The sequence below is a fragment of the Octodon degus genome, unplaced genomic scaffold (assembly GCF_000260255.1).
Source record: "Octodon degus isolate 3935 unplaced genomic scaffold, OctDeg1.0 scaffold00021, whole genome shotgun sequence".
Lineage (NCBI taxonomy): Eukaryota > Metazoa > Chordata > Mammalia > Rodentia > Octodontidae > Octodon > Octodon degus.
In genome coordinates, this window is record NW_004524597.1 from 20,727,474 (window position 1) to 20,742,228 (window position 14,755).

A 14,755-nucleotide genomic window follows, 5' to 3' on the forward strand; every position below is an offset into this window, starting at 1 on the left:
ACTAATATTGTTTAGACAAGATACCATGTCTACATCTTGTCTTCCGAATAACTGCTACGAAGACAACAATATGCAGTGTATTAGTTATTGTAACTGTCCTAGTAACCTATTTTGAAACTGTTTCATTGCTATTTTATCTTTTTTTTTCATTGAAATGAATAAAAAAAATTTAAAAAAGAAAGAAAAGAGACTTTGCTTAGCTTGGAACTGTGGTAACTGGAAAGTCCAAGCAGAGCGCTGTGTCTGGCGTGTCACAGGGTGGCACAGGTGTGGGAAGGGGCTCTGGCAGCGTGCAGAGGGCATGTGGGTGGCTAGGGGAGAGAGATCTTCCTTAAGTAAGAGACCCAAAGTATACATAGAGTAAAAGGATAAGAGGATGAGGGGAGGCAAATGGAAACTCAGTGATAGTGCTACTGTAGTTGGGAAAGGGACCAAGAGTTGGAAGAAGAAGGGAAGCATTCATAGAGAAGAGCTGAACTGTGTCATGTATGTGTCCCAGACGCCCCCAAAAGTAGTAGTCAGTACGTATCACAAACACGTGCTAAGAAGCCATTTAAAAATTAAAGAGACCTGAGTATGGTGAGTCTCGCTGTTTTAATGATCCTCTTCTTCTGTGGTGACAAATCTGTTGTGAGGAGACCTGATGCACTCAGGAGATGGTGATAACCCAGAGTGAGGCTGCCCCTGACCTCGCTTCTTGTAGGTCCTGCTGCTTCAGGACCTCCACACTGGGGTGTGAGCCTCCAGCGTGTGACCCTCTGGGGGACAGGCCACATTCAAACTCGAGGTCATCACAACTCATTTAAACACTGTTTTGTCTCCTGTAAAAATCTGACTGACATGTGATGCAATTAACTCAGTCCCCAGTACAGACCCCTTTATAAGTTGAGTCAGTAGCTTTTTTCCTTCAGTGGTAAAACATACCACACCTTTGAGTGGTAGCTAGCAATTCTGTGTGAAAGATAATTCCTTAAAATATGAATTTTAAGAATAAGATTTAATTTTATAAAATGTTTTAGCCAAGCTATAATCTAAAACTTGATGGGGTTTAGTTTTTTCTTATTGTTAGGCTTTATGGTGTGACTGAGAAGCAGAATTAAAAGAAAGGGAGGGAAAGGCCATAATTGCCGTTGAGGACACAGAAAGGAGAGGCAGGGAGGTGTGTGTGTGTGTGTGTGTGTGTGTGTGTGTGTGTGTGTGTCTGACCTGAGACAGGAAGGCTGAGACTTTATGAACTTTTGTAGGGGTGGAGTTTGAGGGGCAGGTTCAGTGACACATAAGGAGCTGATTGGGGCTTCCTTGTGTGGGTGGGAAAGGTCAAAGGCAGTTGCATCCAAGACTGGTGTGGAGACGGAGAAGGACGTGGTCATTGGGAAGACAAGCTGTTGTTTTTGGGATTCAGCCATGTTGGATCAAGACCGTGATAATTTAGCAGTTTGTACTGGGGCTGGAACCTATCACTTATTTTATCTGTAAGGCTTAAAGAGATGATCAGGGCATTATATTTTGTTGGTTAATGATGTAGGCAAGTTGCTAATAGTAATAGAAGACTGCAGACATCAAATGAAAATATCTTACTTGAAACATTGTCTTACCCAAGAATATTGAAAGGAAATCACTTTACTTCTCTTTCTCTGTGTATTTACCTCTTCTTACCTCAATAGGTACATCTCATTAATCTATACTAATGGAAGTTGTAGGCTAAATTTTCAGATTTTTCAATTTATATGAGAAACTAGTGAATTTTCTTTGTAAGTTGTATTTTATTATATTTTGAAAAGTAAAAACAGAAGGAAGAACAAAAAATCAGAGACAAAGACAAAAATGGTAACATACAAAAATACTTATGTTACAGATTTTCAAACAAGAATAGCTGATTAACAATGGTTGATATATTATTATTTCTATCATAAAATCTGTTGCTTAGATTAACAGATATAGTTATGGAAGATTGGACATATGCTTGCGTATTACCACTTGCTTTGAAGAAGCCTTAAATTTTTCCTCTAGGCTCTCTTTTTTTCACCTTTTAAAAAATATTTTAAAAAGAGTGTATTAATAATTGATATGACATTAGAAACGGTACACATTGAGAAGTCCAAGATGACAGGTATTCCAGTTTTATATTGCACATTTAGGTCCATGCTGTAGTTGCCCTGATTGCAGATAGCAGCATACAGAGTAAGTCAAGGTGAAAATCTACACATAAACTGTTATTTTCAAAAAAACTGATGGAAATTTTTAGTACAATCACCTCTGCCATCCTGTATATATACTCGCATGTTTTCTCCCCTGCCTTTTTTTCCCTATTTTTTTTTCCTTTCATCTTTGTTGTTTAATCCTTAAGTTAAATGTTTCTTTTCATTTTACTATATCTGTTATACATTTCAGGTTTTATTTCTTCTTTTGGGTTCTTACACCAGGGAGACAATATGATATTTACACATGTGGGTCTGATTTATTTCACTTATGAGTATAACCTCTAGTTGCACCCACTTACCTATGAAGGCTTTGAGTTTGTTTTTCCTTATAGCTGAGTAGTAGTCTATTGTGTAAAAATAACCACATCGTTTTTATACATTCCTTGGGTGATGGGCATTTTGATTGCTTCTAAGTTTTGGCTGTCACAAATTGTGCTGCTAGAAACATAGGTGCACGTATATCATTGTGTTATGATGTTTTCAGTTCTTTTGAAAAAATACCCAAAAGGGGAATAACTGGATTGAATGGAATATATCCAGTCCTAGTTTTTTAAGGAGTCTCCACACTGATTTCCATAATGGTTATACCAACCTACATTCCTACTAGCAGTGGAGAATGGTTCCTTTTTCCCTGCAGCCTCTCCAGAATTGCTTATTAGTTGATTTGTTTATAATAGCCATTCTTTCTGGAGATGGTATCTCAATGTTGTTTTAATTTGCATTTCTCAAGTGGCCAGTGATGTGGAGCATTTTTTTCGGGTATTTATTTGCCTTTTGTATTTCTTCCTTTGAGAAGTGTATATTCATCTCAGATGCCCATTTTTGGATTGGGTCTTTAAATTTTGGGGCCCTATTTTTTTTAGTTCTTTGTATTCGAGATAGGAGACCTTTGTCTGAGTGATTATTGGTTAAATTTTTTTTCCAAATTTGTGGGTTGTCTTTTCACTCTGCGATTTCTTTTGGCACACAGAAGCTTCTCAGTAAGAGGAGGTCCCACTTGATTCTTTGAAATATTTCCTGTGCACTGTGATTTTTGCTCATGATCTGTCTGCCTAGCCCTTGTCTTCAAGATTTCCACCTACCTAGGAATTCATCTAAGGAAGTACAAGAGCTATGCAATGAAAATTACAGTACTCTGAAAAAAGAGATGGAAGGGAATTTGAGAAAATGGTAAGATGTTCCTTGCTCTTGGATAGGAAGAACCAACATTAATGAAGAAGGCCATACTCCCAATTTTTTATTTATTTATTTATTTATTGGTGGTACCAGGGATTGAACTCAGGTCCTTGCACTTGCCAGGCAAGTGCTTATTCTACTGAGCTATCTGCCTGGAATAATACTCCCAAAATTGTTTTACAGATTTAATGCAATCCTTGTCAAAATGCCACCAACATACTTCACAGATTTAGAGAAAACATTCCTAAAATTTATTTGGAGCCAGAAAAAAACCTAGAATAAGCAAAGGCATTATTGGGCAACAAAGGCCAGGCAGGAGGCAACACAATCCCTGACTTGAAATCATACTACAAAGCTACCGTGATAAAATCAGTGTAATGTTGGCAAAGACAGACATGAGCATCAGTGGAACAGATTAGAAGATGCTGATACATCTACAGACCCACTCAATGTTTTATCTTTGACAAGGGGGCCAAACATGTTCACTGGAAGAAAGATAGCCTCTTTAACAAATGGTGCTGGAAAAACTGCCTCTCCACATGCTGAAAACTAAAACTAGATCCATGGCTATTGCCATGCACTAACGTCAAAATGGATTAAAGATTTAAATATTAAAGCAGAAACACTAAATCTCCTAGAAACGAGTGAATTTTAGATCAATGATGTGTGAAAAAATCTTGCATAATGATTTACAAGAGAGAAGGAGGACGGTGGATTTTGTGGTGAGTGTTTAACTCTTAAGAGAAAATATATGAGAATGTACATCTTTAGTGTGTGTGTGTGTGTGCGTGCGTGTGTGTGTGTGCGCAAGTTTGTGCATAATCACACATACATACATGTGCCTGTACATTTGAAATCTTTTATGCAATTGGATATTTATACTCCTACAATAAGTTTTTTAATTAAATTCATCCTATTATTCTGTTTAAATATTGCATATGCCGCACATAATTTACCTGGTCCTTTTGTCCAATCTCTTGGAACTGTCCTCCCCCATCACGAAATCTGAGATTTAGTTATATCATAGTAATTGCGTCAAAGACATGTACTTGTCCAGATGACCTTGTGGCCGCATCAGTGTCCCTTCCACACACCTCCACAGTGTATTAAACCTTTCTGGACATTTTTCTTTAAACACAACTCATGTACTTGATGCCATAAATAGATGAATTACTGCATGTTCTTTCCAGCGGTGCTCCTTTGAAGAAGTTTAACAATTAGATGATGTAGAAATCAGGAGTATTTCCACTCTATCATTTTCTACAAGATTTGCTTCTAAATTGGAAAAATGGGTATTTATCTGATTAGCTCAAGCAGAAAACAAAGGGACCCTTTCAAAGTCTTGATTGTGAATTGTTTTTATTTTTGGCTTAAAGTTTTACAGTGGATAAGATTTTTTTTAGTCAAATCTAAAGTTTATGTATTTTTTTTTCAAACAACTGAAAACTCTCACACTTCATGAATAAGATGACGGTTTCCTAATTATGAAATAATGAAAATTTAGTACTGTATCATTATGTAAAAGTTCTTGATATGCCACACATTGGTACATGTTTATTGTCCAGAGATTGTTATAATCAGACATATAGACACTTCTAACAATCTAGAAATATTGGTATTCAGGACAGTACTTTTAGGGTACAAGTTATAATTCCTTCAAATGTAACTATTTCTGGATATATACTGTCAACAAATATTTTTAATAATTGTCTTTGCTCAAAAATTTTAATCTCTCTGATGGGCATGGAATTACATACAGCTACACAGTTTTTAAAGAATTAGCTTTAAATTAATAATATGAGATGTTAGCTAAAACCTAAATTTTATTTCAAGTCAAAAAGATTAAGCATCACATTGATAGCTAATGTATTCTAGCCTCTGGGAGAGGGCCAGTGTATTTCCCATGAGCTGTGGATTTCTTATTTCCAGTTTTCACTCATAATGAATTAAAGTCAGGAACCCTTCTTAAATATTTTTGTTTCTGGTTTTTGGGGTGAAACGCACATTCCAAGAAATTAGAAAAACTTTGTAAATGCACAATAAAATTAGTACAGCTGTTCAACACACCTTCCATTACTTCTGTGTGTGCGTGCGTGCATGCGTGCATGCGTGTGTGTGTGTGTGTGTGTGCAGCCACACACATGCATGTGTGTTGCATACTTAAAAGTTTAATCAAAACTTGTATTATACTGTATATTACCTTTCCCTTTTCGCCCCTAAGAATAATATATGTACTGATTCCCTTAGCTGGTCATTTGTTCATTTTTATATAGATGTAAGTCAGATCTGTTTGTCCTGTGCCTTCCGGAAGCTCTCTACCTGTGGAGGGAAACATAAAGATGCAGAGGTATAGTTCCACAGTGTTAGACTTACGAAGGTGAAAGGTGTGCTGTGAGTGCAATGGCAAATGCAGGGTTGACTGCAGAGACTTAGAGCAGGGATGCTGCCATTTAGGCAGGAGCTTAAAGTATGAGAAAGGGCTGTGCGGGAGTGCGGCTCATAGCGCTCTAGGAGGAAGTAGCTGATGCCATCGCCAGAAGTGGGGAAGGGTTTTTGAACTAGAAGTGATAGTTTATCAGGTAGTGATGAACTGGGTTGGTGGGTTAAAAAGAATGAGTTGAGGTGGGTGACTTCCGTTATGGCCAGAGGGATCAAGTGGAGAGTCTGATCATTTATTGGCAGGAGGCAACAAGGTAAGTACCAGGATGGGAGAGGTGGCATAAAAGGAAGGGTTTATGTTTGGATGGTCATTTTGAGTGGCCCGTAATACAGCCACATGTGTAAGTCAGGATGCCAACTGTATGCCTGAGACTGTATTCCAGTGAGCTAGAGCTAGTGGCAAAGGTTCGGAAGTTACATAGGTGGGATGGAAAACTGAAGAATGTGTCTTAAGTTTGTGCTTGTGTGACAGAATACTTGAGATTGGGTAATTTATAAAGAACATAGGTATTTTCTCCTTGGAGCCTGGGAAGTCAAAGATACCAAAGTACTGATATCTGGTGAGGGTGCGCTCGCTGCATTCTTACATGGCAGGAGGTGGAAGGGCGAGTGATGTAAGGACACAGGGTCAGGCATCTTTCATGAGGGGCTTACTCTCATTCACAGGGGAGGAGCTGTCCTGGCTAGTCACCTGTGACCTCACCTCAGTATATACAACAGCAGTGTTTAGAGACAGCACATTTATACCACCGCAGGAGTAGGTGACATGACCTAAGAGTGTCTATGGAGAGACAAAGACAGCCTAGAACTGTGCTCTTGGGATGACGGGTTGAATACTGAGTATCTAAGTATGAGATGAGCAGGAGAAAATGGAGTCCCCCAAATTCCATTAAAGAGTGCCTTGGAGAGGACAGAGCTGTGTCCTCTGCTACTGAGAGTCTGGTGGGGTGAGGGCCAAAGCATGATGCCTGGATTTAGCTGTGTGTGGGGTCCCCGGTGATGTCCTCAGAAGCAGAGTCAGGCTTATGTGTCAGAAGGCACGCTGGATTTATTATTGGGCTGCTCCTTGCAGAACTGGCTCGCCAGTTACATGCTACCAGAGTGCTGGGGTAGTCATCTCTTGGTTGGCTCTGGGTCCTTCTTGTGTTGAACAAAAAGAATCAAACAAGACAAGCTAAAAATGGCGTCAGCAGTTACTTAAAAAGTGAGGGTTGAGGGAGACACTGGCTCTACAAAGTGAACTTGGGCCAAACAAAAGAGAGGAAAAAATTAAAAGCAGAGAAGTTTGCCATGAGCCCAGTAGACGAAGTGCGGCTTGTGGAGGACCAAGGTGGCAGGCTCTTTAGAGTGGCTGTGCCTTCGTATGCCACTCACAGCTCACAGGATCCTGTGAGACCTTTATCTACCCCTCCTGAGAGGCAGGTCTGTGCTGCTCCTGGGATCCCACCGTGCCTCTCTCCCCAGCCTGGCTCAGCCATACCCCTTCTCCTGTCTCAAGATGTACAGCCATGATTTATATACGATTAGCGAAAAACAAGAAATTAATGGCTTCATATTTAATCTTCACTGGAGACAGGAGAGTGCATTCCACCATTCCTATTGCTGCCTAATTCGTGTCCCTTAAAAAACCGTTTTTGTGGAGTGTTAATGGCTCATCCACCCTGGAGAGCTGCCAGCTCCAACTCACTGGGGCTCACCTACTCTAAATTCCACATTTCCCTCTAAGTGTGGATTTGGGTTAATGTCCCCAAGAGGGATTTGGGTGCTGGGGGATATGGTACTGGGTGTTTTCTTTTTAGGATGTTCAGCATTTTCCAGTTTGATGCTCTGTGCTTCCAAAATGATTTTACCTCTGGGCAGTGGGGAAGGTGGGAGGACCCAGGCACTCGGCCTCACAATTATCCTCTTGATCTCTGCCCTGCTGTGTGGATGTCCATGGCGCTGCTGGTCAGCAATTATATGGATGTATTCCCTTGTTCCTGTCCCCTTAGATCAGAAATCACAGAAAGGCTTATTTCATGATATTCTTCAGGACTTAATGTGCTCTGTTTAGAGAAGAACCCTAGAATGAGACTAGATTTTTGGCTCCAAGTATCTGGGCTTTACAATATCTGCCTTAATATTATTATCTATAAAAAGAGATTAGTAATACTTCCCTTCCTAGTGTTACACTAAAGACTTAATGTAGAAAAAGCACTTAAAATTAAGTAAGTACTTCATAAAGTGGGGCATAATTAGTAATGTTCTTCAAAGTCACTTAGTTGTGTTGAATTTATTACCTGCAAGCATTGGTGCATGATAAAAAATATTGTTCAGTGGCATCAGTGGCTGCAAATGATTTCTTCTTTTGGATGATTAGTTGGAAAGAGTCTTGGTAAATCCCTTATCATCAGTAGTTTGTACCATAGTTTTATTAACAGAGTTGAGGAATGCTTATGACCTTCACATTTTAATGGATTAGCATGCTGCTTTTCTTTTCCTATTAAAAAGATAATATTTCCTTGAACTTTAATACAAATTGATTCTCTGATAAGACAGCATGCTTGATTTTACAGTGTTATCCAGTGGTAAAGTATAAACTCTCTCATCATTAAGATTCCGTGGTAGCTGGCTGGAAAAGAATATAGCCAAGGACAACGTTCTCTGAAGTTCAGCTGTCCTCACCAGTAGTGTCTGATGGCTTTTCTTGGCTGGGAGAGGAGGAAGGACCGAACTGTTTTCTTCTCTGGTTTCTACTTGCTCTGTGATGGAGAAACTGATGTTTTCTAAGCCAAACTATGACCCATGACTTCAAAACATGCAGGAGAGTTAGGTCTCATCTTAGCTGGTAGATACTAAAGAACAAAACCAACATGGAACAAAAACAAGTGATTTTTATGGCATAAATGTGTAATAGATGGCAAGACAGTACTCTTACAAACAGCATTTCAACTGTATTGTGTGAAGGGCTTTTTATAAAAATTAAGGATGAGAGTTATAAATATTTGACCGCTGTTGCCTTGGTTCCTCAGACATAAGGTTAGGAAATAATTTAAATTTAATTTACAAATAACTTCTTTTTTGTAAAAAGATTGGTCTTCAAATAGGGAGAAGAGAAAATTATTTATTTATTTATTTATTTATTTATTTATTTTCTGTATTTTTAGGGAAGGGTCTACAGGGTGTTCAGGGTCTCACTACTAGATTGGACTCATAGTGATTTGCCTGTTTACAATCTCCCAAGTGCTGGGATTACAGGCGCGCGCCACCATGCCCAGTCTCCATTGCTGTCTCAGTGCGTCCCGGGGGCAGGGCTGGCACAGCAGGCCTGGGGATCAAACCCCGTCCTCTGTGTAGAAAATGTTATAGCTTGTGATATGAATTTTGAGAAGCTATTTTTGAGTGATTTCATGTGTTGTTTTCTGCTTTCTCTGCATGGACTGCAATGAAGCTTTGAGCTCTAAATTTTTTTCTAAAAGGCTTTATTTGCTCAAGTCATTTGGATATTATTTATGATCAAAGGAATTATATTAATGGAAGTGCTATATTTATATGTAAGTAACCATGATTTTTAACTTTCTTCTCTTTTTCCTCCCTTTCATAGTTTGGAAGAACTGAAGTGATTGATAATACTTTAAATCCTGATTTTGTAAGAAAATTTATCCTGGACTATTTTTTTGAAGAAAGAGAAAATCTTCGTTTTGATTTGTAAGTTCTGCCGAAACTTGCTCTATTTGTAATTGGTAATTGTATATAATTTTAGTAGTGTAAGTTTATTTTCCATGATAGCACTGAATGCTAAGTAGAATACTCTGGTAGGAAGGCAGAGTGTGGCACTAGCTCAGTCCCCAGAACTCTGCCTTCTGTGGGTTTTTGGCTTGTGTGCTTTCTGGATGAAGAAGTGAACATACTGGCCATAAATATGGACATCCTTTCAAGCCTCCCTGCGCTGAGGTGGCTTCCGTGCAGTTTGTATGCGTGCCCCCCAGATGGCCCTCAGATCCTTGTTCTCTCTACAACTCCTTAGACTAGGATGTCAGTCAGTCTTTGGCTTCTCTGTCTCTCTCTGTCCATGTGTCTGTCAGTCTCTGTCTCTGTCTCTCTCTGTCTCTGTATCTCTCTCTGTCTCTGTTTCTGTCTCTCTCTCTCTCTCTGTCTCTCTCTCTCTCTCTCTCTCTCTCTCTCTCTTTCTTTCTCTCTCTCTCTCTTTCTCTCTCTCTCTCCTTTAATGTATTTAGTACAAGGACTCATTACGCAACTTGGACTCATAGTCATCCTCCTGTTTCCAGCCTCCCCGGAGCTGGGATTACAGGTGTGCACCACCATGCCTGGTCTTCAGCCTACCAGCATGGCATGTTGTGCCAGGGATTGAACCCTGGTGCCTGAACTTGCCTAAGCAGGAGCTTAGTCTGCTGACCTATCTCATCAGCCCTTCTTATTATCTATCTTTGTTTTTTTGGCAGAGCCAGGGATTGAACTCAGGCCCTTGCGCTTGCACAGGAAGCACCTATTCCACTGAGCCATCTCCCCAGCCCCCTTATTATCTCTTAATGACCTCATATTTTAAGATCCAGAATGACATAACTCACATTTCAAATATTTTAAATATTATTCCAATTTGATGTCGAATTAAGGATATTGAAATAGTATTGTTAAATTTAATTTAATATCCACAGAGAACCTAGAATTGATTTGTTTATGGATTTTGTTCTGTGGCGATGAACTATGGTGATTGTTAAAATCATTGGATATGTTTAAAACCAAATCTATGAGCGAGGGAAAGGAAGAAATATAATATTTGCTTAATATATCAAGATAATTAAAGGCTGTTTATGAGCTTCACATGTTTTTAAAAAGACAAATGCTTCATTTTAAGTAGCCAAAATCTGTAGTGTAGGATTCTATCACAATTTATAAGTTCTTTTTTAGTAACAACAGCTGTATTTTATTTGAAAAGTCCGATTTTGACTCCCAGTGTGAAAAAGAATCTTTAGTGTTGATAATATTTGCATTTTCTTCTAGCATAAATGCAGTAAAGTAATCTGCAGTGCTTCTGTTTAGAATCACTTTGTAGCTATTCTTTTTCCTTCAAGGTTACTGACTACTCATTGTATTTGTTAAGCTAACTTTATTATGTTCACGTTGAGTTTTTATTTCATAGAAATTTATTTTTGAATAATAAAAATGAGGCTTGTGAGTAGAAGAGTGGAAGCAGAGCTCAGTGGCCTCCTGACCATGTTTATCGTGCAGGCTGCACGGGGCGCTCCTCCTCAGCGACCGCCCTGAGTCCTGCACCGGGTGGCCTCGTACTCATGTTCAGGCCTTTGTTATTGCAGCTGTCACTTGGATTTTCCTTCTTCCCACCATCATGGCATAGTCTTAACTTTTTCCCTTTAGGCTCAGCTTTTATCCTGAAAGCCGCACTCTTCCCTGATTCTGTGGCTCTTCGCCTCTTTCTCTTCCCATTCATTTGTGCTATTTTCTCCCGTTTAAGTGCTCTCACTGTTTGCAAAGTGAAAGTACCATTATGCCATTCAACAAAAAGAAACTATAAATGATTCAGTGTGCACACTAGGCAGTCTTTTGTTTCTGTCTCTATCTGTAAATATATTTTTATATATTTCTTTAAACATGTGTGAATGAATTGCAGTGTTACGGTTGTGTCTAGTTGCTCCCCCCCAAGCCTCATGCAGCCATGGGGTGGACTTCTAGAGGCTGTGATTCATTCATGATCCTGAGCTGGGATTATGGGTGTGAGTGCTGCACCTGACCGGGGGCAGATGGCCTGAATGCAATATAAGGAATGGAGAGCGGCTTGCTCTCTCTCAGTTGCTGCTGCCGCTGCTCCTCCCTTTTGCTCTTGCTGTTTTGCTGTTTTCCTCCGCCATGAACCGCTCCCCTCTGCATGTGCCACTCTGCCCTGGAGCCAGCCGAGTACGGACAGAAACCTCCACTAACTGTGAACTAAATAAACTTTCCTTCCTTCATTTTGGATGTTGGGTCTTTTGTCCCAGCAACAAGGGAAAAGTAACTTTGACATACAGTAAATCCATCCTCCTGAACCTTAAATTTTTCAATTAGTATTCTTTACTTCTGACTATATGTGATACTCATTCACTTTGTAAATCACTCATTTTTAAAGACTATGTACTTTCCATTGTTTGACAGAATTATAATTTGTTTGACCAAGCATTTATTAATAGATAGTATCACTGGTTTCTATTTTTTTTCTGGTGTATGTAGTTTGGCCTTAAGTATTTTGTATGCAGATCTTTTGTAAATAGTACATGTATTCCTGCTTTTATTTTTTCTTTAAAGAATACATTGCTCCATCAGATTTTGAGCTAAAAGGACATGCACGAGACAGCCCACTGTCTAAATCTTTGAAGCCACCTTGGAGAACCCATGAGCTTTGGTACTTCCCAGAGCTCTGTTGAGGGGCTCTAACTTAGAGAACCATTTCTTTGGGACTGTTTTTACTTTTTTGGTTGCTCTGTACAGACAGGTCCCTGTCGTTAGTGTGCGCAGCTCCTGCCAAGCAACTCTACTTAGCCAGCGAGTTTTGTTTGTCAGTGTGTCCCTCCAACTCTGGCTTCTTACATCTGCTTTCTGCTCGTTATTCTCACAGGTGCCCTAGAATTTGGCCATTCTAGGAGCACTCATCTCAGTGCCACCAGAAAATAGAAAGTAGCAGAAATCAGGATAGGTAGGACTGGCAAAATAGGTCAGCGGATTAAGTGCCTGCTTAGGCAAGCACAGGGACCGGGATTCCATCCTCAGCACCACATGCCTGAGCTGGCCACTGAGTTCAGGTGTAGTGGAGTATGCCTGTAATCCCAGCACCGGGGAGGCTGGAAATAAGGGGATCAGTGTTAGCCCAAGCTCAAGAGTGAGACCCTGTGCCACATACTTAAAAAAGGAAAAGAAATCAGTGTAGGTGAATGGAAACATTTTAATTTCAACATCTTGCAAAGTATAATAATCCTCATAGAAACAATAGTGTTTGAAATGTGAAAGCATATTGGAAGATCCAATTAAATAGCTGCCAGGGTGTGTTGTGAGTGTGTAGTTCATTTCAGCGATCTGATTCAAATAAGGTCTCAATTTTATATGATCTCTGAAAAATTAAAGCAAGTAGAGTTAGAAAGAATTGCCAGCAGATAGTTCATATTAGAAGCCAGTGTACTCTCTTCATGTAGTACTTTGGTATGGCTTTGATTAAGCCTTTTTCACTTTCCATGTTAGATTTATTAATTTATTTTGTGTTTTTTCAAGGTCTTTCCTTTACATGTATATTATTATGTAGTATATAAACACAATGTATACACACATATATGTAATATATTTATACACTTTTCAGTTGAAAATATAACTATTGGAAGAATTTTTCTACTAAAAGGTCTTTGGGCTAGAAGATTGAGAACCATCTCAGTATGCTTTTCTCTATATATGTACATACTATATATACACACACACACTGTATAACACCACACACACACACACACACACACACACACACACACACACACACAAAACCTGTTATTGAGTTTTAGGGTAATTTTTTGTTTTATGTATTTAGTATAGGGTCTACAGGGTCTCACTACACAGATAAGACTCATAGTAATCCTCCTGTTTTCAGCCTCCAAGTGCTGGGATTACAGGCACGCACCATCACGCCCAGTCTCAGTCACTGTCTGAACACACCCTGGGGGCAGGCCAGCGTGTCCCTGCACCTGCCTAAGCAGGTGCTTTAATCTGCTGAGCTATCTGGCCAGCCTGTTACTAACTTTTCAAATTTATCTTAGCAATGTATTATTCCCTGTGAAAGGAATACAATATATGTTCATTGTAGAAAATTTAGAAAAAGAGAATGTTGAGCTAGGCCCTGGGAATCGACTTTAGTTTCAATCCCATCACCTAAAGAACTACTGTCGAGACTCAGGCATGTAAAAGAGACATAGCTCCTTGATGGAACAGCCATGCTGAAAATCACTGGCATACTTTGGCCAACAGAGAGGGGCAAATGATTTTCTGAATTTCTTTGGATATAGTTGATGTCTTTTGGTTTTACACAATTAAAAAATGGTAACGTTTTGAAAGTATACTATCTAAACAGTTGTGCATCATTGAAGATTTGAAAGATGGCTTTCAGAAATATCCTTACTTCCCTCAAAATTCAGAAGGAAATTTGAGAGAGAGAAAAAGAGACAGGCAGACAGGCAGGCAGACAGACAGACAGACTGACAGCACATTCTCGGTATCACTCATGCAAAAATTACTGCTTCTTATTAAGCCACAGTAATTTTTGTTGCGATCACTGTGATGTGTCTATGATATATTTTTAAATTTGGTTTGTCAGCTTTGCATATTTAAGTTCTCTTGTCTTTTGATGTAGTTTTCACTTATTCATTTCAAAGATATGGTCTGTGTCATTGTGCTGTGTATATATGATGAAGTCATAAACTTGTCATTTAAAAATTATAGTTAACACACTAATAATATAAATACCTCATGAATTCACTTTGTCATCAGTTAAAAATCTTATTATTGGTGGAATAACTGTACCAAAATGTCTTCAGGCAAAAAGTATGGTACCATATCACTATGGAATGAAATTAAAAATGAAATTGAACCCTTTCCTCCCATTTTTCTATGCATACCAGTACAAGACAAAGGAATTTATGACTGTAGATTTGATTTAGCCTAGCAAATTGTTTTCCTCCTTCATAAGTTAAATGGTGATAATCATAAAATATATAGTGTTATTACAGCCTGTTTTTGAGTTATCTTAACATGTTAGGGAAAAGGAAGTTGCCTTATTTTTTTTCATTGATTGTGTCAGTATGTACATCAATTCCAGTTTTCTCCATTGGTTCAGGGCTCTCTTGACAATGTCAAGGCCTAATGTCCCGCACTTCTAGTTCCTCTTTCCTTTAATCAATCTCTCTGTCTCTGTCTCT

At 39.0% G+C, this 14,755-nt stretch overlaps 1 protein-coding gene across 1 annotated transcript in view; it reads left to right on the forward strand.

The window, feature by feature from the left end:
- Window positions 1-14,755, forward strand: part of Cpne8 (copine 8) — a 250,510-nt gene that overhangs the window by 56,407 nt on the left and 179,348 nt on the right. The window contains exon 5 of the mRNA XM_023711426.1: window positions 9,400-9,503. Within this exon, the coding sequence (XP_023567194.1) occupies window positions 9,400-9,503 (104 nt within the window). The remainder of the gene's footprint in view (window positions 1-9,399; window positions 9,504-14,755) is intronic.